The sequence below is a fragment of the Vanellus vanellus genome (assembly GCF_965231255.1).
Source record: "Vanellus vanellus genome assembly, chromosome: 5".
Taxonomy (NCBI): domain Eukaryota; kingdom Metazoa; phylum Chordata; class Aves; order Charadriiformes; family Charadriidae; genus Vanellus; species Vanellus vanellus.
The window spans coordinates 26,190,965-26,213,033 of NC_138910.1; the positions used below are offsets into that span (position 1 = coordinate 26,190,965).

The window sequence follows — 22,069 nt, forward strand, 5'->3', positions numbered from 1 at the left end:
AGACCGCAAGACAATCAGCCTCCATAAGTGACACTTACTGTGAAACAAACGGCAATCACACTAATAAAGGCATGATATTCTTCAAATTTGGTGAGGCAGCTCCTGTGTAAACTACAAAAACTTTTGAAACTAAGAGACATATTTAGCCACTACTGTTGTCTGTCTCACAATATTCTCAACCTGTGGGCAACAGGGGCAAGGGAACAAGCAGCATAAATGACACATATTTGAAGAATTTTATTTGAAATAAAAAGTTAAATTTTGTGGTTTACTTGGCTGGGATAAGGAAGATGAGAAATTGTTTGGTTTGGCTTCAATGCAAAGAATATCTGGAGGCTGCTGAGATTTCTAGTGGGTTTTACTTTCTAGGAAGTCAGCTATCTTCACACAGAGATCAAAATATTGGAATAACCAAAAACCTTCTTTCAACTTCTGTACCCAGTAGTAGTGAGAACATTTCTAAACCTATTGGGAATTTCTCTACATATTAGGAATATTGTCTTTAGTTAGAGAAACCAAACAGGTTTTGGCACTTTTGCATAAATGAAGATGCTGATCAAAGATCGTATTTTCCCTTTTTTTTTTTTTTTTTGGTAGGAACTGCAGTGTAAAGATAAAAAGAAATGAAATTAGCAGCGAATACTGAACTTCCAGTGATTCATAACCCTTTCAGTCAAGCATTTCACATGGAGTGTACCCACCTACAAACCTTTCAGTAAAACCACATCAACTGGTTTACTTCTTTATATAGCATAAAAATATTTTTAAAGGGGGCAAGTGCTATCACCTCCTGCCTAGGTTAGGTCATCATACTGAAATAGCTACTGGTACTGTGAGAGGACAGAGACCAAAGAAACTTTAAGGGGTTTTCTAATGCTGTTTTTCCTGATGTCATTTTCCAGATAAGCAAGAATTTGTTACATATGTGCTGAACTGTACTTTACTCTATACAAAATCTTTGCAGAAGGCCCTTTTAAGCTCTCTGTACCAGTTTATGATGACAAACGCCATTAAAAGATACAGGCAATGCCTCTGCTTAAGAAACTACGAAGAAGCTTGTAAAACTTATTGCTTTGTGTGCTTTGGTATTCAACCAGAAATACACTAACCTACCCTCACTTCCAAAGGACGAGTGACTAAAGTCTCCGGAGAGCAAATCTTTTCGTTGCCTCCTTGCAGCGTCTCCAGGAGAAAAACCACGTGGAGACAACTTATTTTAGAAGGTCCTGGGCGCCTCAGGCGTACCCTGACTGATACTCCTGCAGAAGTCCCCTGAAGGTATCACATTCCCTCTTTTCCTTCTCTTTCCTACAAAGTACTTTAACACGTGTGATTAACAATCTTCCTCAACGCCGGTTATTCCGACGGTTCACACAGCAGCCCCCGTGGCCGCCGGTGGGCGAGACAGCCGCGGCCTAGCCTGCTCTGATGACTCCGGGACGGGGCTCGGCGGGAGGGCGGGCAGCCGCGACGGCGGGGCGGGGGGCGGGGAGGCAGCACGGCCGGCGGGGCGGCCTGACGTGAGGCGGAGAGGCGGTGCCCGCTTTGCGTGCACCAGTCACGGCTGCGCGCCACCGCCCCCACCCCCTCAGCGGGCGGCCGTTATTGCGGTGGGCCGGCTGCCGGTGTGGGACCGAGGAGGGCGGGAAGGCGCTGAACTGAACGCTGGCACGGTTCTCTCTTTTTATCTTCTTTCCCCCCAAACTCCTACCCTATCCCCCCACCTTTCCCTCCCCGCTTGTCCTTCGCCTCCGGCCTTTTTCACCCTTCTCGGCGGGGAAGCGGGCCCCGCTCCGCCGAGCGCGGCCCCGGGCTCCCGGCGCGGCGGGTAGGGATGGGGGGTGGGGGAGGGGCGGCGGGGCGCTGAGGAGAAAGAGGTAACGGCCGCCGCGCGCGCGCGCGCGCGCAAGGGGCTGCCAGCCCTCCCTTCCCCCTCCCGCGCGGGGCCTGGAGGCCGCCTTCCCACCACGTGACTTCCCCCCACCCCCCCTTTCCTCTTGGCTCCATATTGATACTGAGGCAGGCGAGTCTGGTCACAAAATGGAGGTAACAGCCCGCCGGGCGGGGGGAGCGGTGCTCGCTAGGCTGAGCGGAGGCAAAGGGTGGAAGGGGAGATGAAGCGGCCTCCTCCCCTCCTACTCCCCTTTTCCCCTGCACAGTAGAGCCGCTGTAACTCTCTGCCACAGCCGCCGGCGGGAAGGGGAGGCGGCGGGGTGGAGGGCGGGGGGGTGGGGGGGACGACAGGGCACGTAGTGCTGCCCCTCGCGGTTCCCGTCGCGGCCGCCGTCTCCTTGTAGCGTTTCTGCCGCCCGCCAGCCCCCTTTTTCCCTGCGACATGGCGCGTCGGCCCGCAATGGCGGCCGCTGGCAGGAAGAAGGAGGCTGCGGGAGAGGCTGCGCTTCCGCCGTGCGGCCCCCTCGGGCACAGCGGCGGCGGCCGCCATTTCGCTGCGCTCCAGAGCGTGGGCGGGTCGGGGGAGGGGAGGCCTGCTCCGCCGCTGGGGACAAGGCCTGTGAGTAGCAGAGCCCTCCTCGGCTCTCCTGGGAGATACCGAAACACTCGGGCGCGTATTCGGGCGAGAGTGGGGAGAAGCGAGGCCCACACATGCGTGTGTCATTGTTCTGCCCTCCCTGTGTGGCCCGCCATGTAAGCTACCCAGAGTGGTGCGCTAGGGTTATTCTTTTCCCACTCGTTTTCCTGGGAACGCTTTTAAAGCGTGAAGATTGCTTAGTGCAGGACTCAAGTGTCTCGCAGAAGAATGCTGGTACATGTCGCAGTACCTCCGTGATATCCCTCACCCCCTTCCAGAGGGGAGTTGGCACGCGTAGCGAGCTTCTGCTGCCCAGGGAGGTGGGGGAAGGCAAACCTCTCACAGATAGCTTCCCGTTTCCCTTTCTCCACTCCCCCAGCCATGCATGCACAAGAGCCATTTCATTCGGTGGCGTCCTACCATGATCCTGGTGAGCAACACAAAGAAGCAGTCCTGTGCAAACCTTGGTTCAAATTTCTCTCAGCTTGAATGAAGTTGAGATGAAATGCATGCTGGGGCAATTATCCACACCCTACCTGGAGGGAAATGTCATGATATCCCCCCCTTGCTTTTCTTTCCTCTCTCCTCAAAACCTCTGGGTTTTTGCTCAAGTATTTCAAACAAAGTATGGTGAGCAAAAAATATGTAGGATTGTGTTGTTTTTTTTTTTTTTTTTCTTTTTTATCTTGAGCCCCTTCATTGCATGCTGAAACCTTAGAGAATTGAGAGTACAGAAACCAACAGGTCACACAAGTTTTGTTCCTACAGTAAAAGCAGAGAAGAAACTGGATCCCCTTAGAAAAACAGCTAAAAATAACTCTTTTCCATGTAAGCAATTGTTTTAGCAGCTTCAGAGTTGTTGAATAGTTTGACAAATGGGAGGGCTCATTAGTTCAAAGCATTTGAACATGCTTCAGTAAAGCTTGGAAACCCATCACATAAGTTATTAAGCTAATATCTTCTTATTTTTTTCCCAGCAGACATTCCTATTGGCTTTGCAAATAAATAGCCAACACGCCTTGAGCTGAAAATGTTGTTTTGCTGCTTTAACGCTTAGGTTTGTCATGATATACTGTATACGCATTAGATCCAACTTAAGTTACTTACAAAAAAGACCAATACACGTCCATAGTATTCTCTGATTGGACAGGTAAACTTCCATCTTGAGCATGTCTGTTTCGCCTCCACTGTCTTACAGTATCTCTTATAGAGACAAGCAGTAGCCTTATAAGTTACTTTGAGTAATGAGGCATCTCCTAGGGACTTCTCAGAGCAAATCTGTTGGTTATAATGAGACTACTTTCAGCTCTTGTTAAGTTGTAGTATACAACTGTTGCAATGCTAATTTAACTCAGTTGGTAAAACTGTTCTGAATATTTTTGCTTAGAGTTGAATATTTTGTTGATGCTAAGCCTAAAAAAAGCTAATATTGACATACTGATATTTTTAACAACTTTCTATGGGGCAAAGTAGGAATAGGGCTGAATAGAGCTGAGTTCAACTTCAGCTGATGGTGTGTATTAGCAAGGAGACGATTCTCTTTTGGCCGTCATGGCCTTCAGATGCCATTGTGGCTGAGACCATGCCTGAGAGCTTTGTGTTGGCTAGCATGGACCCTTGTTGGAGAGAGCAGCAGGTGACAAAATCAGAAACAGATTGCATACTTTTCATTACTTTTAAAAAGTATTTTAATAGGTTTATCCCTTTCCTCCCTAACAATTCCCAAAGATTTATTTTGCCATACAGCAACTTTTTTAAAAGACCTTGAATTGTTAACATTCTGTTCCATACCTCCCCTGTATGACTTAAGGAATTGAACAGCTCAGTTGAAACAGTATTCTAGTAACTCCTGAGTCAAACTGATGTTTGATTTAAAGGATTTCAAGAGCAGGTTTAACACTGTGTAGAGAGGAACTGAAAATAATACAGGCACTTTGATGTTACTTCGTAAAACCTCTAAAACTGTTAGCGCATTAAATCATGGTACTCATGATTTCACAGTTGTTTATTTGAAGCTGGATTTTAACATGGAATTATATTAGATAATAATTTCCACTCTGAATAACAGTTCATATTGGTCATTAGTAGAGACCTGCATGCCTTTCCCTATGCAGTATTTGCAGGAATCAAACTTTAACAACCCCCACCCAACCCAAACAAAAATACACCTGATCTTGTAAATATCAATGATTTTAATGCAGCACAAATATAGTTCTAAGGAAGCATGTTATTTAGTTGAGGGCATTCTGTTTTGGCTACTGTAAAAAAGTTTCAAGAAACATCCAAAGTAATGATGAATTGTAGCCAAAGATACTAATACGGGATAGTAAGACAAGTAACAATGATCTCAGAAAACTTGACATAATTAAGGCTAAAGGGAATGTGATGGGTTTTTTTTGTTTGAATGCTTAGATGTGGATTCATTCACTGAACTTATCTTGTGCAATACTTTATTTTTGGAATGATATGTTAACTTTGTCAACATTTATTTTGAAAAGTTGGGCATGTAAATAGTACAGGGTAGTAATCAAATATATCACTTCGAAGCAAAAGTAATGTGGATGGCCAGTGCTACAGATTGCTGAGGATCAAGTGTTAAAATTTCTGATGTTGCAAGAATAGAATCAGTGAAGGATTCTTGCACTGATGTTAGTGGAAAATATTTTTCAATACAGAAAACATTTAACTTATCTAGTGTTCCACTTTTGTAGGCTGCTGGGTCGCTGATTACAATAGGTTACACATAAGATAATTCTAATAGGCAATATTTGTGAAATGTTAAATATTTGGGGGTTTAAAATCTAGAGAATTTGAATTTGATTTATGTAGTGGGTTTGGGTATCAAAGGTAGAATTTGTTTGTGCTGTACCAGTTGTATTCATGATAGTTATGTAAGACAGTAATCGACATAGGTTGTTTTCTACAGATTTTAGCTTTAGGTTGTACCTAGTTATTCCAACAGTTGTAAAAAGACCTTTACTAGGATAGCAGATGTTCCTTCTGCAGCTCTTCTTAATCACGAGTGAAATAAGCTGAGGATTTTTACACTACCCTTTTAAATACTTTTTTTTTTTTTTTTCTACTTTCACCCCTCCTCCTGTTTCCTCCTGTAAAGCCACACCCGTGTGTTGCAGCCAGAGAAGGCCCCGCTGCACAGGAATTGGGGTAAGTGCTGACTTATCCAACCTGTTTTCTAGGTTTCCTAGATCTAAAAGAAAGGCTGAGTTAGAGTACCCTTCCAAAATGGCTGCTCTTAAGGAAGAGAGAGATGTGGAAGACTACAAGAGGAAAGGAAGACGATCCTCACAGGTGAGAGGATTGCTTTTTTTTATTAAAAACAAACAAACTAGCTTTAAGGGGAAAATATTTTAAAAAACCTTAACCGTTTCTATCTGATGTATTAATTCATAACTTTTTTCCTGCCTTCATCCCTATACTAGCTGAGTAACTTTAAATTGTAGTATACTACTTAAAATTTTAAGGGGTGGGGTGTTAAGCGTAGTGGGGAAATGTTGGTCTTAGTTTTTTGTTATAACAAAGCTGATTAAATATATGTTTGTGATTTAAGCAAGGTGTAATTTTTTTAAGAAATTCATGCATCCTCAGGAACTTGATTCCATCCTATCTTCAAAATCCTGTTTTTAGTGGGAATGAAGACAGGTTCTATTTTTTTTTTTTTTTTAATAAAAATGGTTGCCTAATAGTCACTGCGAATGAAAGCGAGGCTGTACTAAGTAAAAATAACTGTTTTCTTTTGCTTCTAGCAGAAATACCGTAGACTGAATAAGGTGCGTAGTATAGAGAAGATGTTGGGGCTGTTCTGGGAGGATGGGAGCTAGTTACTTTGGGGCAGGGTGCGGACGTGGGAGGGGGGGAATAAAAATCTTGATACCCTTCAGAAAATAAACTAATTTTAAGATCAGCAAAGAGGGTATTAAATATGCTTACGTAGCTTATAACTGAGTATTTTCTGATTGTTTATTTTTGTTTGCTTTCTAACATTACTTTTCCAGGGTGCCTGAATATTTTAGCTAGTTCGAACCAGCTTTTTCTGGAATGGTGCACTACTGCGATGTGGGAGGGCTTGTACGCTTTAATTACGAACAAACCTTGTCTGAGTTGCATGTATCTGGTAGCGTGTGGTTATTTTGTATTGAAGTACGGTGTGTAAAGTCCTCCTGGAAGGAATGTTGCAACTGTCTCACTGCTCCCGGACTTTGGATAGAATGTAACTCGGGTCGCTGGGCTCTGCTCACTACATAAGCGCTTGTGGTTACAGAAGTATCTTGCCCCGGAATGTACTTGAAAGCTATTAAGTTTCTAGATATAAAGTGTTTCACAGAGGAAGTTGATGTGAGGCCCCCCGTTGTCGGTAAGGTTTCCCGTTGTTGGGAAATGTCTGGGATTGGGGCTGCCCGGGGGGCAGAGCAGCCTCGCCGGGCAGGTGTAGCCGCAGGTGGGGTGCCTGGCATTTTGTGAATGCTGCTGCCGTTCATAGAGGCACCCTGTCCGCCTAAAAACGTCGCCACTCCAAAAGGCCAATTATTCAAAACCCCTGCCATATAAAAGTTAAAGGCAGTGCATCTCAGCAGCAGTGTTGTCAAAAGGTCTTGGGATTAGGATTTTGACAGGAATCGCGGGTGGGTGCCAATTGCCATTTTTTCATCCTCTCTTATGTGAGAGGCCCAGTTGGGCTGCGCTGAGTGTTCGGGGTTTTAGGTAGGAGGCAGGAACCGGCGGTTCGGTTGTGGCCGGGAGAGGGGGTGAGCAGCGGGCCCGGGCGCTCCCCGCGCCGTGCACAGCCTCTCGCTGCCCGCCCCCGGGGCCGCCCGGGGCGGGGCACGCCCGTGGCGCCACTGCGGCGCGGGGACGTGGCCGGCGCTGCTGCGCGCGCGTTCCCGCTCCCCCTCCCCCGCCCTCCGGCTCCATATTGAGGGTGGAGGAGACGAGAGCGGTCACAAAATGGAGGCGGTCGGTGCTGCGCAGAGCGTTGGCTTGAGGGAGGAAGTCGCTAGGCAAGGCTGGAAGGAAAGTTCCCCGCCTCCTCAGAGCCTATGAATAGGTTTGGGAAGTCCCTTTAAACTGCTTAGGGGGAGAAGCTCATTGCCAGCTGGCTGGCTGCAGGCAGGGTGGCCGTTCTTGCCGCTTCTCCCCTCCCCCTCCATCCCCGACCGAAGGAGCACTGCAAAATGGCGTTCTGGCCCGCAGTATCAGCTGAGTGGGAGGGAGCCTGCTAATCTTCTTGAAGCAGTGTGGTAGTTACAGTAGGGAGGAAGAGAGAGATGTGTGGTGCAAAGTTTGCTGCCCAGGAGAGACTGCTGTTTTAACTAACTTGCAGTAGAAGGACTGAGAAACAACATCTTGTGTGATAGAGGACAGCACTCTGAAAACCCCAGAGATGCTTATTTTCAGTGAGAACAAAATGCCTGAAAAAAACACAAATAATTCCCTAAGAAAATGTTGCCTTTTTTTTTTTTTCTGTGGAGAGCTCCTGTAACGTGTATGTGTCCTGAGGGTAATTTCTCTTTGATAGAAGAGAGAAGCTGTAACAGCAGGCCTTTTCCTCCCATGTAAGAACACCAGTTCATGTGCACATAATAAAAATAGGCAGAAAAGGACTTAACTTTTCCTTTCAGGAGTGACCTGAAGAGTTCTGTGGTCATTCTTTTAAGGTAAAAGCAGTCTGAGTTGCTAACTGGACCACTGTAGCCTTGAGGGGCGTCAGAGAACTATAAAAAGTCTGTCTAGTTTTTCTTTATGTATGTTTTTGGGTTTGGAGAAGTCTAAACTTTATCGTTTCATGTAATAGATTTCCTCTAATATGCATATGAGAGTTTGAAACATTTAATGTTTACAGCTTTAACATAAGCCATCTAAAAGTTAAATAGTGTCAGTAGACTAAAAACCAAATGCAATTAACAACAGAAAATAACATTTCACTTAATCTAAAGCACTTGTATATATACAGTAGGTGTGTCGCTCTATAATACTTTAAGCATATGTATAGTTAGAAGGGAGATTTATCTTTTTTTTAATTATACTTCTATAGTCCAGACAACTCGGAAGACCATAGAAAAGAAGCTTTACTTTGTAGTCACAGGACCATTGACTGTCAATCGTTTATATAATGTTCCTGTAGTAACAAAGTTAGTACCTTAAATAGAAAGTTGTTACTGTGAATGCTAGGTCTCTTTCTTGGTAGGTTTATCAGGCACAAGAGCAGGATCTACTTCCCAGCCAGCTTTTCCTAATCCTAGGCATTTTTTCCTATAGTATATACAACCTAAACATTATAAACCAATGGTTTCCTAAGGCAGTATGTAATTCAGAAATTCTTTTTTACCATGTATTGCTTCACAGTATTCTTTGCTCTTTAGGGTGGTTGTGTTGCACTCAAAGGGATGTATGCTTTTCTGACCAACCCTAGCACCACCACCCCCTTTATTTAAACTGGCAGAGGTTAAAGTACTTCACCTTCAGGTTTGAAGCAAGACACCTACACGCAGAAGTCTGTGGCTGGTTTTATGTAGTTCAGTGCTTGGGCTAACGCTGCATCTTGTCTAGGTTAAGCCACTGCAGCAGGAACAGTGAAGCTTGTTACACATTCATGCTGCAGAGTTGAAGTCATATGCAGCGTAGCTGGCCAGCACCTTGTTGCGGAGTGTTTTACATGCAGAAAAGTACCAGCTTGCCAAATAAGATTTTAATCTGGTTGCTTTTTGTAAGACTTCTCTGTCTTGGGTATGGGAAAAATTTGTCAAATAATTTTTCTTAAACTGTCAAATATACGGGGCTATTCCCTGCCTAACTAAAAAAACCTGTGCAACACTGAAAGAGGGCAGAAACAGTAATGCACTTGTAAGCCCTCTTAATTTGTGCTATAGAAAAGTGAGCTCTGAAAATTATCAAATTATCACATTTTAAAATGTGGCTGTTCATATATAGGTCATATTGTCAAGAGCTTCAATTAAACTTGTTTGTTTTGTGGTTTGTTATGATACCAGTCTTATTCCAGTAGTTGTATTGACTGCTAGTCATTGATTCAAGACATTTTTTTATCTGTAAGACAAAAGTCCATGTTGATTCACATTTAAAAGGTATTTCCCCTAACACCAAAAACCACATACGTAATTCTACTTTCTTGCTTGCATGTACTTGATTTACAACATTATCTGAGTACAAAATGTAGAATTTGAATAAATTAACAATTGATAAATTTCTTCAAAATGCATGAAAATAACCTTTCAAAGTGGATATCCCAAAAGACTAGACAATCAGTTTGGATGATAACCTTTTTTCTTGTACACTCTGTTCTTAAATTTTTTATAGTTCCTCATGATTCTGCTTCATAAAGTGTTAGAACTTCCCTTTATCTAGCAGTGTTTCATTGCTAATCCCTACAGAGCAATACACAACTCAAACATAAGATAGGCGTAAATTGAATGCACTTCCGGGGGGTGGGGCAGGAAGTAACGGAATTATTTAGTGTGTTGAAATCTCTTTACTGTTGTTTGTATTTGAGCGCTCTTAAGTTGTTTAGTTAGTTAGTGTTTTATTAAAATCACACCTCATTAAGTGTTTACTATGCTGCTGTCTAAGCCCGTTAGAAGTCATTGGTTTTATGTAAATGTATTCCACGTATTCATAGTTTTAATGTGCACAGATAATTTTTAGTAATTCTGTGAAAATTTAACTCTGGTTTGTATTCAAAATGTGCTTTTGATTTTTGATTTTATAGGGCCACGAGCCAAAGGAGCCGGAGCAGTTGAGGAAGCTGTTCATTGGAGGTCTGAGCTTTGAAACAACAGATGATAGCTTGAGAGAGCACTTCGAAAAATGGGGCACACTCACAGACTGTGTGGTAAAGTGTCAAATATTTGTTTGTGCTTTTGAAATGGTATAGGTACTTAGTTTAGTACAGAAATGCAGAGTACCCCCTTTGTTTTTCCAGGTGATGAGAGACCCACAAACAAAACGTTCCAGAGGCTTCGGCTTTGTGACTTACTCTTGTGTGGAGGAGGTGGATGCTGCCATGAGTGCTCGACCACATAAGGTTGATGGACGCGTGGTTGAACCAAAGAGAGCAGTTTCAAGGGAGGTAAGTTAAGTGTTTCAGTTAACCTTGTTTCCTAATCTTTACCTAATAATTGAAGACACTGAATGTCATTTTTGGTGTTGCAGGATTCTGTAAAGCCTGGGGCGCATCTCACAGTAAAGAAAATATTTGTTGGTGGAATTAAAGAAGATACAGAAGAATATAATTTAAGGGAGTACTTTGAAAAATATGGCAAGATTGAAACCATAGAAGTCATGGAAGACAGGCAAAGCGGAAAGAAACGAGGCTTCGCGTTTGTAACTTTTGATGATCATGATACAGTTGATAAAATTGTTGGTATGTAACTCTTTAGTGAGAAGTGACTTACAGGATAAAAGTGTAACATTTCAGAACAGCAGTTTGTGGAATGTAAGATGTTGGCTTAATCAACTGCTTGGCTATTGTAAGAGATGAGGTAGATTTAGTATTTCTTTTAAGTGTGATCATGCCTTACAGAAGCTTTCTATGAGAGTTTTACAGCATATTGGTTTCAATGATTTGATTTTCTAACTCTTTCCTATTTCACAATTTTCTCTAGTTCAGAAATACCATACTATAAATGGACATAACTGTGAAGTGAAAAAAGCACTCTCAAAACAAGAGATGCAGACTGCTAGCTCTCAGAGAGGTGAGTTTGGAGTTGTGCGTGTTATTCTAAGTAACTGGTTTTCAATAAATGTAATTAAAGCAAAATATTTTGTAGGTCGTGGGGGTGGTTCAGGCAACTTCATGGGTCGTGGAAATTTCGGAGGCGGTGGAGGGAACTTTGGCCGAGGAGGAAACTTTGGTGGAAGAGGTAAATGACTGGAATGTTTGTATAGAATGTGATTTCTGCTTTTTTATTTCCCGTGTCAGTTGGCTTAAACACTTAACACGTGTGTTCAGGAAAACGTTCTCATCTGTTTTGTGTTCCAGGAGGCTATGGGGGTGGTGGTGGCGGTGGTGGGAGCAGAGGAAGCTTTGGGGGTGGTGACGGATACAATGGATTTGGTGATGGTAAGTGTATTGTTCAGTTTGTTTTTTTCCCAAAAAAAAAGTTATAACCAGCTGTAAGTCTTGCCTTCACCTTGGAAACCTGGTCTGCTTCGGTGGTGTTTTCTACATTGTAGAGCTGTGAAGAGTTAAAGGTTTTTTGTTTTCCCCACAAAAGGGTGGGTGGAAAAAAAAATACTCTTCTATATGTATGCTTTAAATAACCTGTCATGAGGTCATGCAGCAGCTATTTATGATGATCGAGAACTAAATGAAGATTCTCATGTCAGTTGAGGTGACTAAAACTGAGTAAAGCAGTGACCAACTAACATACCAGAAATCTTTTCATTTAACTGTAAGACTTTTCATGGCTCAGTAGTATCTCTTTCGTGGTGAAGTTTGGATGAGTATCCAAAATGCATCTGAAGAGAGCTGTGGAAATTACCAAATGGCTGTGGAAGTAGCATTTTTGCGGGGGGGGGGGGGGGGGGGGGGGAATGAGGGAAATAGCAGGTAGTTACTTATGTCTTGATTCTATAAGCAGATAGATGTAGTGATGTTGAGTTCTTTGGGACTGTTTCCCAGTTTAAAACTACTCCATCAAAATATCTGATACCAGGTCAGTGTCTGGAATACTACGTCTCTCAGATATGCTTTACGGGAACAGAAGAAAAGATGGGTAGGAGCTTTGATACATGTGTAAATAAAATTGTATGTCTAGATAAAAATTGTAGACCAGAATTGAGGGTTTTGCCTAGTGAGTCAGGATGGTATGTGGTACTGACAAGGCCATTTGTGTAAAGAGGTGGTTATTACATGTAATGGGTGGTGGCAGTGGTAGCAGCATGTCTATTTTTTGTGAGCCAGAATGAACTGAAGTGTCATGCTTCAAGGGTATATGTGAACTAATGTTTTGGTGGTTTTTTTTGTCTGGATTAAACAGTTTAGATAAGTGATGCAACCACAATGAATATAATACAGAAAAAAAACATTGTGGGAGATTTTTATTGTGTGTTTTTAAACGGACTCTTTCTTACCAATATTTAGCTTTGATGCGCTTAGTTTGATTCTTCTTTTATTCAAAGGTGGCAACTATGGAGGTGGTCCTGGCTATGGTAGCAGAGGAGGCTACGGTGGTGGTGGAGGACCAGGATACGGAAACCCGGGTGGTGGATATGGAGGTGGAGGAGGAGGATATGATGGCTACAATGAAGGAGGAAATTTCGGTGGTGGTAAGATGCCAGCTTTAATTAGACATCTATTTTTTTCAGCCAGGTCTGAGTCGTACAGTGCCTGAAGTATGATACTGCATAAAATGAGTTGTACAATTAGGTCTTAATGCAGGATGCTGTGTTACATAAGGAAAGTTGTTTTCCCTCTGGATCAGCTTTGATACACTGCATACAACATTGTTTTGCCAGGAACTTATTTTTCAAAAAGCAACAGCTGTAAGTCTGTGTGTGGAGGTAGAGTAGGAGAATTTTTAAACTGACCATTTAAAGTACTTCTTTATTGCTTGCCTGTGAAATGATCTACTGCAGTTGTTTTTATAAAAGCAGCTTTTTTCTGCCAACTACACATTCTAATTAGACTAACTGGAAATCACATTATTATAAGACTGTTTTACAGCCTTAACTAGTGTAAACCCTTGACGAGTAGATTTAAAATCTAGGTTAATGTCTAACCAAAATACATCTAGCTATGTCCTGTTGTGTGATCAGTTTAGCTGTGTTCTACATTGTCAGCATTGATTTCCCTGCAGGGTTTTCTGAACAATAAGGTTAATTTTTAAATCTGGGGTAACTTCTGTGGAGGCCCTTAATTATAGGACATCTCTGGTAAGGGTATCCCACAAATACAAAACCAGCTTGAAGTGCATTACTAGAATTGTTGGGGAAGGAGCAGTAAGAACTTGCCAAGGACTAGTGGAATTTGGGGGAGTTAAGCTGCAAAATCTGCTGCATATTTTATTATACACTCTAATGTGTGTACGCAGCATGTCTGTTACAGTTCTATCACTTTTTGGAGCAAATAGATTGTCTGTAGTTTACGTTATTGTCATACATACAAAAATGTTGGGCAGTGGAAGAATGATGGTGAAACTCGTGCTTTTCCCAGTTTGGAGACCTTAAATTTGGCCTGTTGTTAACTTCAAAATTGCCTACTCAAATACATACAAGTTCTCTAATGTCGTGTGATGTTTTTCATCTTCAATGAAATACCAGTTTCTAATCTTCAAAATGCTGAGGATCTTCCGTCATTTGTGCATTGTGGGTAGAGAGGGAGCATGCAAAATGCTTGCAATTCCATTTTAATTTTTTTTAAATGATTACAATTTACATTTACGTTGGATGTCTTAATTTGGCAACCTTCAGGTCCTAAGTGTTGAACGAGAAAGGCTTTATAAATCTGCATTTGTTTCAGGTAATTATGGTGGAAGTGGAAACTACAATGATTTTGGCAATTACAGTGGACAGCAACAATCCAACTATGGTCCCATGAAAGGTGGTGGCAGCTTTGGTGGCAGAAGTTCAGGCAGTCCCTATGGTGGTAAATATGATTTTGTACAGAAGATTTTGGGGGGGTTAAAATTTCTTGTTATTCTTGTATTTCAATATACACCCTGTTTTTTGTAGGTGGTTATGGATCTGGAAGTGGAAGTGGGGGCTATGGTGGTAGAAGATTCTAAAAATGCTACCAGAAAAAGGGTAGGTGTAATTCATATTTATAATGATGATTAATAATGTACAACTGTTCACTGAGAGTAATAATTTTCTTATCCTGTATTCAACAGGCTACAGTTCTTAGCAGGAGAGAGAGCGAGGAGTTGTCAGGAAAGCTGCAGGTTACTTTGAGACAGTCGTCCCAAATGCATTAGAGGAACTGTAAAATCTGCCACAGAAGGAACGATGATCCATAGTCAGAAAAGTTACTGCAGCTTAAACAGGAAACCCTTCTTGTTCAGGACTGTCATAGCCACAGTTTGCAAAAAGTGCAGCTATTGATTAATGCAATGTAGTGTCGATTAGATGTACATTCCTGAGGTCTTTATCTGTTGTAGCTTTGTCTTTCTTTTTTCTTTTTATTTTCCCATTACATCAGGTATATTGCCCTGTAAATTGTGGTAGTGGTACCAGGAATAAACAAATTAAGGAATTTTTAACTTTTCAATATTTGTGTAGTTCAGTTTTTCCACATTTAGTACAGAGAACTCTATAACAGAAATAAAATGTAGTTTAGGGTGTTTCCTTGTTAGTTAATAGAGAGGATTAATGCATTTCTCAACTACTATTTTGTATTAATTTAAAGTTAACAATAGAAACACCTATTGATTTGCAGTCTTAAGGGGTCTAGTCTCAGTGTATATATGTAACTGTCATTGACATGAGTTACATAGGCATACAGAGGGAAAACATCTGTATGTTGCATTATAGTTTGTTTAGATGTATAACTAGGATTGAGTTACTCAAATTAGTGTTTGTGAATTATAGAACTAAGCTTTACCTTAATGAAAATTTCAAATTACTTTTTGGTTTGTGCATATTTTTTTAATTTGTAGTTCTGTATTAGTATTAGCGCTTCAAGAAAATAAGGCATGATAAATATTTTAACAAGACCAACTTTAGACACATTAAAGCTGTCTCCCGTCTCATTTGAGATGTATAAGGGATAACTGCAGTTGCTTAAGTCTTGGGTTGAAGAGAAAAAGAAACTTGCTTTTTACCTTTATATTTATTGTAATTCCCGAGAAGTTAAGGTGGGGGGAATCAAGTGCCTGTTTCCTTGGGATATACAATGATTCTGTTTCAATAAAACTATACTTTGGGGAGGGCGGCTTGGAATTTTCATCCCCTTCCTTTGTCCCCATTTACCCTCTCCCTCGCACCAGACTGCGCTGTTTCAATTAAATGAGGCGTCATAGTAAGAGTAATAGGTATGTTCCTCAATAACTTAATGGCTATATACTTTCTTGCATGCACCCTAGGCAATTTTCTGGACACACTCTTCTGACTGGGAGCCAAGGGTAGCACAGGTGTAATCACTGACAGTCCCAGGTAACGCGTTCCCAAAGCCCCTTCACCACGGGCTCGAAGTAGTCTAGTTCTCAAGCTTTTTCCCTTGCGAATGTCTGCGCTCAGCTCAGAGCTCGAAGATAAAAGAAAACACGACCTAGCTGTGGTGTACCCACTAGGAACACTTCCCACAATGTAGCATGGTACAGTCGTGAGTTCCCGCAGGCAGACCCATAGCGTGTTACCACTTGAATTGATGCACTGGAGTAGCAAATTTTATCAGCACGTGCGGCTAGAAATCGTACTTCATTCTCACTTCTGACCTCCAAATTAAGGCACTGCAGTCTGTCCTTCTCTCAGCTGATGTGAATTCTCTCTCGACTGTTGCCAGGACAGTGCTTTCTGTCAATTCAGACTCAGAGGAGTAGGGACCCAGTCGATAGAAGAAATACTCAGACACTTGACACTATGGTATTGGAATTACTCACACCTGTTTCACTTCTGGGTCAATGTGCAGTATAAGGTAAATGCCATTCCAGTGTAGGAATGAATCTGCAAAGATGTATGAAATGGCTCGAGGCATAATCAGTCATATTAATAATGAATTATAATTTTAAGAAGTAGTAGAAAAATGAGTGTGTTGTTTGAAAAAAGAAATTAAACCATGTTATTTAAACGCTGTTATTGGAGTGTATTTAGATTGCAGTACACTAAAACGAGGAACCGGTGTCAAGATGGTAGCCTCCAAACTGGATTTCAAAGTCTGCTTATTATTTTCTGTGGAGTTTTAAAGTATCTCTAAAGTTTTAAAGCAAGAATTGGTGATTTAGTGAACGCTTCTGTTGTTGTACATATTAATTTGGGCTCGGGGCGGCGGGGGGAGGCTGTATTTCAATAAAGGCGTTTTTTAAACAACCCATTTGGAGTTTGACAACCTTGGAAACTAAAGCACAACTCACTAGGGAGTGAGCCACCTAACTACCGACTCGCTTTGTACCTTGCTACGCTTAGAAGATGTGTAGACTTGTACCTGGGGCCTGCATCTGATTGCAGGGACAACTGGAGGATGGGGTCGATGTCCCTTCTGACGATTGATCTGGTGTTTCTAAATTTTTTAGAATGTATTGACAGTGTTCTTTTTAACAGGGCCTCTTGTAGCTGTACTGTGACAACAATGTTAACTTTGAAAAATAGTGTCGTAATAAACTTTATGAACAAGATCTGTATGCAACCTTTTAAGAGATGGATGTAAGTGACCGCTTTGTAGGTGGGTGGGGTAGCGTAGCTGTTGTTTGTGACGTGGAAAAGTGTAAGGACAGTGATTAACCAGCTTTAAAGAACCTAGGATGTCCTTCTCTGATCCATACTTTGCTAAGGAGACTCATAAGACAGGACTTCAGCAGCCTATTGAGTATGGAGAAGTCAGCATAATTAAAGAATGACAAGGCAGCAGGAACAACAGCTTCAACTTCCAGAAAAGTGAAGGCATAAGATACTGTGCTGATAGTGAGCAGCTTTCCCAAGGCTAGTTAAATCCGCTTATCACAGCTGAAATATCGAAGAAAGTCTAGCAAGAGTTCTTCACCTTTTGGAACCTCCTTGAGTGATAGCTACTTGAGTTGACTCAAAATCAATAGGTCTAGCGTTTAGACCTGAAAGGAAGGGCAATGAGCATAGGTAAGGTTTGCCTTTAAAATTTTTCATGAATTATAAAAAGAGTAGTGGGAGGTTTTTAAACAAGGTAAGAGTAATTTCTTTGATTTTCAGGTTGAATGAGAAGCTGCTGCTTGACAAAATGGGGAATGTCTTGCACATCCTCTTCAATTGAAGGTTTCTGACTGGGTAAGATCTGTAGTGTATAGTACAACACTTGTTTAACCCTTATTTCCTTCTAGGCTTTCCTCTGCCGGCCGCCTAATGCCGAGGAAAGCCTTAAGCACTAAGGAGCAAGTATTCCAGCATTCGTCATCCAGCCTCTCCTGCTCTGGGTGAGGGCTGCTTGCTGGCATAGTTGCTATTCGGGAGTCTTCTCTTCCTGCCAGGTACAAAAATCACTGTGTCCCCGAGATCAACAAGCCAGAAAAATGTTTTGAAAACACGTGCTTTCGTTATTGGGGGTGGGGGGTGGGGTGGTGCAGTCTGTGTGCGCGTGTGTGAGAAATTGTTCGTTACCTTGTAATAGAAAGAGAAGCCTTACAGGAAGGCGAACCGCTTCAGCTTCTTCATCACAATTCTCAGTAGCGTGTCATAATGCTGCTGCTGCCGCCGCAGAAATATTCTGTGGAGGCGCTTTGCATTGGGTAGAACAGCGACTTTCCCTCCTAATAAATGAGTCTTGGCTTTCCCGGCCGGGGGGGTGTTTATCCGGACAAGTCAAAGAGCTCATTTGTCCACCTGTCGGGAGTTTGGTGCTTCCAGGCAGGGTTGGTTTAGCGGAGGCCAGTGCTGTCACGTGGCGCCCGGCTGAAAGCACAGCTGCGTACATACAGGTGAATGCCAATAAAAGAAGTTTTCACCAAACCTCCTTTTATGCATGTTGGTTCTTAACTCTTGGAACATGAATTTCCTTCATCTTCGATTGTTACAGGTCTGGGATATTTTTAACTCCCTCTGTATAGTAGTCTAGTACCTGTTTAAACTTACCAATATGTTTTTTGAGTCTCTGCGTTATTTTTGTGAAGTCAGTTTCTATTTTAGTGTTGGTTTATGCTTCAGTTACTCAAAAAATAAAGTCAAATGGAATTCCTGCATTTCAGTTTAATTTGGGGCTTAGGCATGTTCACAGACTGATTCGAGTAGTTCAGACTTGTTACCTGCTGTCTGTAAACATCCAGAAAGCAAACTCTTGACAGTGTAACATACAATTAAAAGTTAACTTGGGAGCAATTTATAATGGTAATGCTGAGATTTTCATAGAAATAATGGAAATCTCACCGTGACTGCCATGTATTTATTTTATTTTCTTTTAAAACATTGACAAACATTTTTGGTGAGCCAAGCTTGAGCCAAAATTTAAGACTGCTGCAGGAAGGTCACAGCCTCTCCTTAGTGTAGCACGCTCGACCGCTCGGTGCTGCGGTGACTACTTGCTTTCTTACACCGAGAGGTGGGGAAGGGTTGCGTCTCCTCTGCTGGGCAGAGTCGCTGTTGGGGAGCTCACCCAGGCAGCCGCGGGGAGCAGCTGGTGAGGGGGGAACAGCATTAGTGGGGCTTGTGCTTCCTCCCCTGAGGGCAAGTGCTTCTGTACTTGGTGGAAGGGGGAACATTACACATTTTTTTAACAGTAAAATCTTGAAAATGTTTTAACAAAAGGAAGTTTTGACAAAAAACTTTTTCTAGTTTGCATGGCTGTGTAGAGCCTTGCTCTGCCGTAACGTAAGAGGGTTCTACATTGTTGCAGACTTGATCTGTGCTCCGGAGGGAGCTTTTTGCACCACATATAGAACTAGATATTTGCTGTTAGAATTATTTTCACGCTTGGCTTTACACCACTCTTGCCAGACTAGTTTGCTTAATTTCAATTATTCATACCCCAGTTTGTTCAGAAATAAACCTCGTCACAGATAAACACATCCTTAAGGAGTTACTTGGTCAGGTGTGTCTTTGTCCAAGAAGCCCTTCCAAGAGTTAAGAATGTTGTTTCAGGGACAGGTTCTTCTATAGTGACTGCTGTTGAAAATAGCAGCTGTAAATGTGGATGGAGATGCGAAAATGTAAAGTTAACAAAGTTAACTGGTCCCTAAGCTGCAGTGCTACAGAAGTTTGTTTGATACTTAAACCCATGTGTTGATCTAAAAGCAAATGGTACATCCAGGTAGGAAAAAGGTATTTCCCCAAAAGGGTCCCAGCTTGATGCAGATGTGGTAAGTGTTTTCTTCATAGAACACTGAAATTCAACACCGCGTCTTTGATATCCTTTACATATTTAAGGCGGGAAGGGGAATGCTCGTAGTCTTTCCAGCATTGACTGTGTGATGTACTGACTTGCTGTCTTTGGTTCCTGTGTTTAAGACATTAACGTGTTTTCATATACTGTCTACGCTGCGGTGGAATATTCCCGTCCGTATCAGTCTGTGGTCTCTGACAAGTGTTTGTATCTTAAATTGTGTGGAGCATGAAAGATCTTGAGTATCACTAAAATTCAGATATCTGATGGATGGTTCTTTTTCTGCTGTGGGTGCTACAGGTTGACATCTCTGTCTAAGATTAGCTTTTTCCTGAACTAAAGTAATCCAAGTATCTCCGTAGAAGAAAAATGGCCTTCATGTAGAAGATAATATCGCAAGATTGGAAACAGAATAATATGTTAAAATAACTGGCAAAGACTTCAAGAGCAATGGTGCTAGTGTGCTGCAATCTTAGAACTTGTCATTAAACAAGTTTAAAAAATAGCATGGAAATGAAAAATTTCAGTATAGTCCATAATGGATTGAAATTTGTTACAATATTTCAATTTTGTATCAGAATAAAGTGTATATTGTCAAATGACTTACAATCTAAAATGCGTTGCCATCAGCTTTTTATTTTTTTTGGTGCTGTGAGGAACACAAAGCGGTCTTCAATTATTGCACCACATTATCAGTTACAGGATCATCTTTCCAACTTGGGACGGCGAGTCAGAGAACCTTGGTTCAGCCCAGCTCCTCGGCTGTACTTTTAATAGTTTTAAAACTGAATGTTTTGATCAAGAAATAAATGGTCTCCAGGTGGAGACTTGTCAGCGTATGAGGTTGGCAGTGTGAGGCACTAGACTTGGCAATGTCACTAGTCACTCTCAGGTTGGGGAACATACTCTGTACCTCGGTAATAATAATAATAAAATGAAGGCTATCGTTTACAACCTGATGTTTTCACATGTGCCAAAATAATCTAATGTGGAATGTTGTTTTTCTTCGTTAATGTTGGGTGTTTCGATGTGGTTACAACCGTTGCTGTGCTCATGGTATGAAAAATACTGATTTAAACCGAATGCAAGTTGTCGTGGTCCGAGTTACTTCAGACTGATTCTTTGCCTGGTGGAATTCAAACAAGGCTTCTGCAGTAGCCACATGGGGTTTTTTGTTGTTGCTCTTTTCATCTTGCTAACGGAATAAGTATCGCTGTATTAGGTTTTAGACGTGTGGGTGGTACAAATACAACAGCCTCTGCAAAGGCTGTAAGGATGCTGTTCGCCTCGGGCTTTCGCGTTTGTGCCAAAATAAGGATGAAATTGGAGTGGAGGGCAGGGGTTTACTGTGGTCTCTGTTTTATAGCCAATTTGTAATTAAAGTATTTATATTACAGCTAGAGAGAACATTTTCTCTAAGTCGGAGACATTTGATAGCCTACTTAGTGGCGAGGGGGAGGGGGAACCCAGGAACTCTTCCTCTTTGGGTTCTCTGTGCTTTGCCATCAGACATGCCTCTGTGTTGGAGCTCCAGCGGAGTATCAGCAGAGAAAGACCATCCAGGGCCATGGCTGGGTGTGCTTCCTCCTGAATGCTTATGCTCCAAAATTGCCATCCTTAAATACAGATGCTACCATGTAAAACCAAGAGGATCTCAAAGTCTCATGTTTCACCCAGGCTTGGCTGTTGCTGGGGCTATTTTCTGTCCTAGGCAGTGCTGGTGGCAAAGTCAATACAGGCTTATTTGAACAACAGCAGCAACAAAAAAAGAAAAAAAAAATAATTAATCCTGCACTGCTGCAATATCTTAAATTTAACTTAGCTGGTGCTTGGCTGCCCTCTCTAGAGCAAATAAATCTGCTTCGACCATCAAATCGAGCCTCTAGGTTTCCAACCATTGGTATTGACCATTCGCTCCAAAAAGAGGAATGTTCTTGCATTCGGAGCCTGTCATGGACCGACATGCTGCTACCGAGGAGGAAGGTCAGTATAAACAAGGTAAGCAGCCTCAAAGTGCAGGATGGGTCACCTGGATTTACCTTTCCCAATGTCTTCTGTGAAAACACAGATGCTATTTGCTGTAAGAGGCGGGGTTCTGAGCTCTTCCAGAAATTGCTGCCTCAGATACAAACATTTTATGGGGCGGGACCTCATTTGAAAGTTTGCAGCAAGTAATGCAGTATGAGAAGTTGTGCAAAACTTACTTTTCTCTTAAGGTAGGCAGGGCTGGAGCATCAGGTAGTCCCAGGTTTAGGTACCAAAGGCTTTCTTCTGGTATGGGACTTGGCCATTACATGTGTCTTTTAAAAAGGATGTGAGCAACAGGATCACGGTTCCTGGCATTACACTACCTTGCAGCAAAACTGCCTCCCTGGTGAAGCTGCTGTCACTGCTCTGCTTTCCTACCCCTGCTCTTCTCTGGGACACCGAGGTTGCACTGCAGATGGAGTGCAAGAGAGAGAGCGCGCTGTTACGGGAGCAGCCTCTGCTATTCAGAATCAGCAAATTGGTTAACAGGAAGATGAATGACAAGGTGACAATGACTGGAAATACAAAATTATGTGGGGATAAAA

General features: G+C 42.2%; 1 protein-coding gene across 9 annotated transcripts; it reads left to right on the forward strand.

The window, feature by feature from the left end:
- Positions 1-1,578: 1,578 nt before the first annotated feature.
- Positions 1,579-20,563, forward strand: HNRNPA3 (heterogeneous nuclear ribonucleoprotein A3). Of its 9 annotated transcripts, XR_014269279.1 has the most exons (14): positions 1,579-1,673; positions 5,728-5,839; positions 6,295-6,318; positions 10,269-10,391; positions 10,482-10,628; positions 10,712-10,922; positions 11,164-11,253; positions 11,314-11,421; positions 11,541-11,621; positions 12,683-12,829; positions 14,022-14,147; positions 14,234-14,305; positions 17,378-17,452; positions 19,797-20,563. XR_014269279.1 is itself a non-coding variant. In XM_082484678.1 (13 exons), exons 2-12 carry the CDS (start codon positions 5,774-5,776, stop codon positions 14,284-14,286), a joined length of 1,176 nt encoding a protein of 391 aa, XP_082340804.1. In that variant the 5' UTR covers positions 1,579-1,673; positions 5,728-5,773; the 3' UTR covers positions 14,287-14,305; positions 14,392-16,830. The 9 variants fall into 9 exon arrangements, 8 of the variants coding, with proteins under 8 accessions (XP_082340804.1, XP_082340807.1, XP_082340808.1 ...); XM_082484678.1 differs by lacking the exons at positions 17,378-17,452; positions 19,797-20,563 and adding an exon at positions 14,392-16,830; XM_082484681.1 differs by lacking the exons at positions 17,378-17,452; positions 19,797-20,563 and adding an exon at positions 14,392-16,830 and having other exon boundaries at positions 11,329-11,421.
- Positions 20,564-22,069: the final 1,506 nt, after the last annotated feature.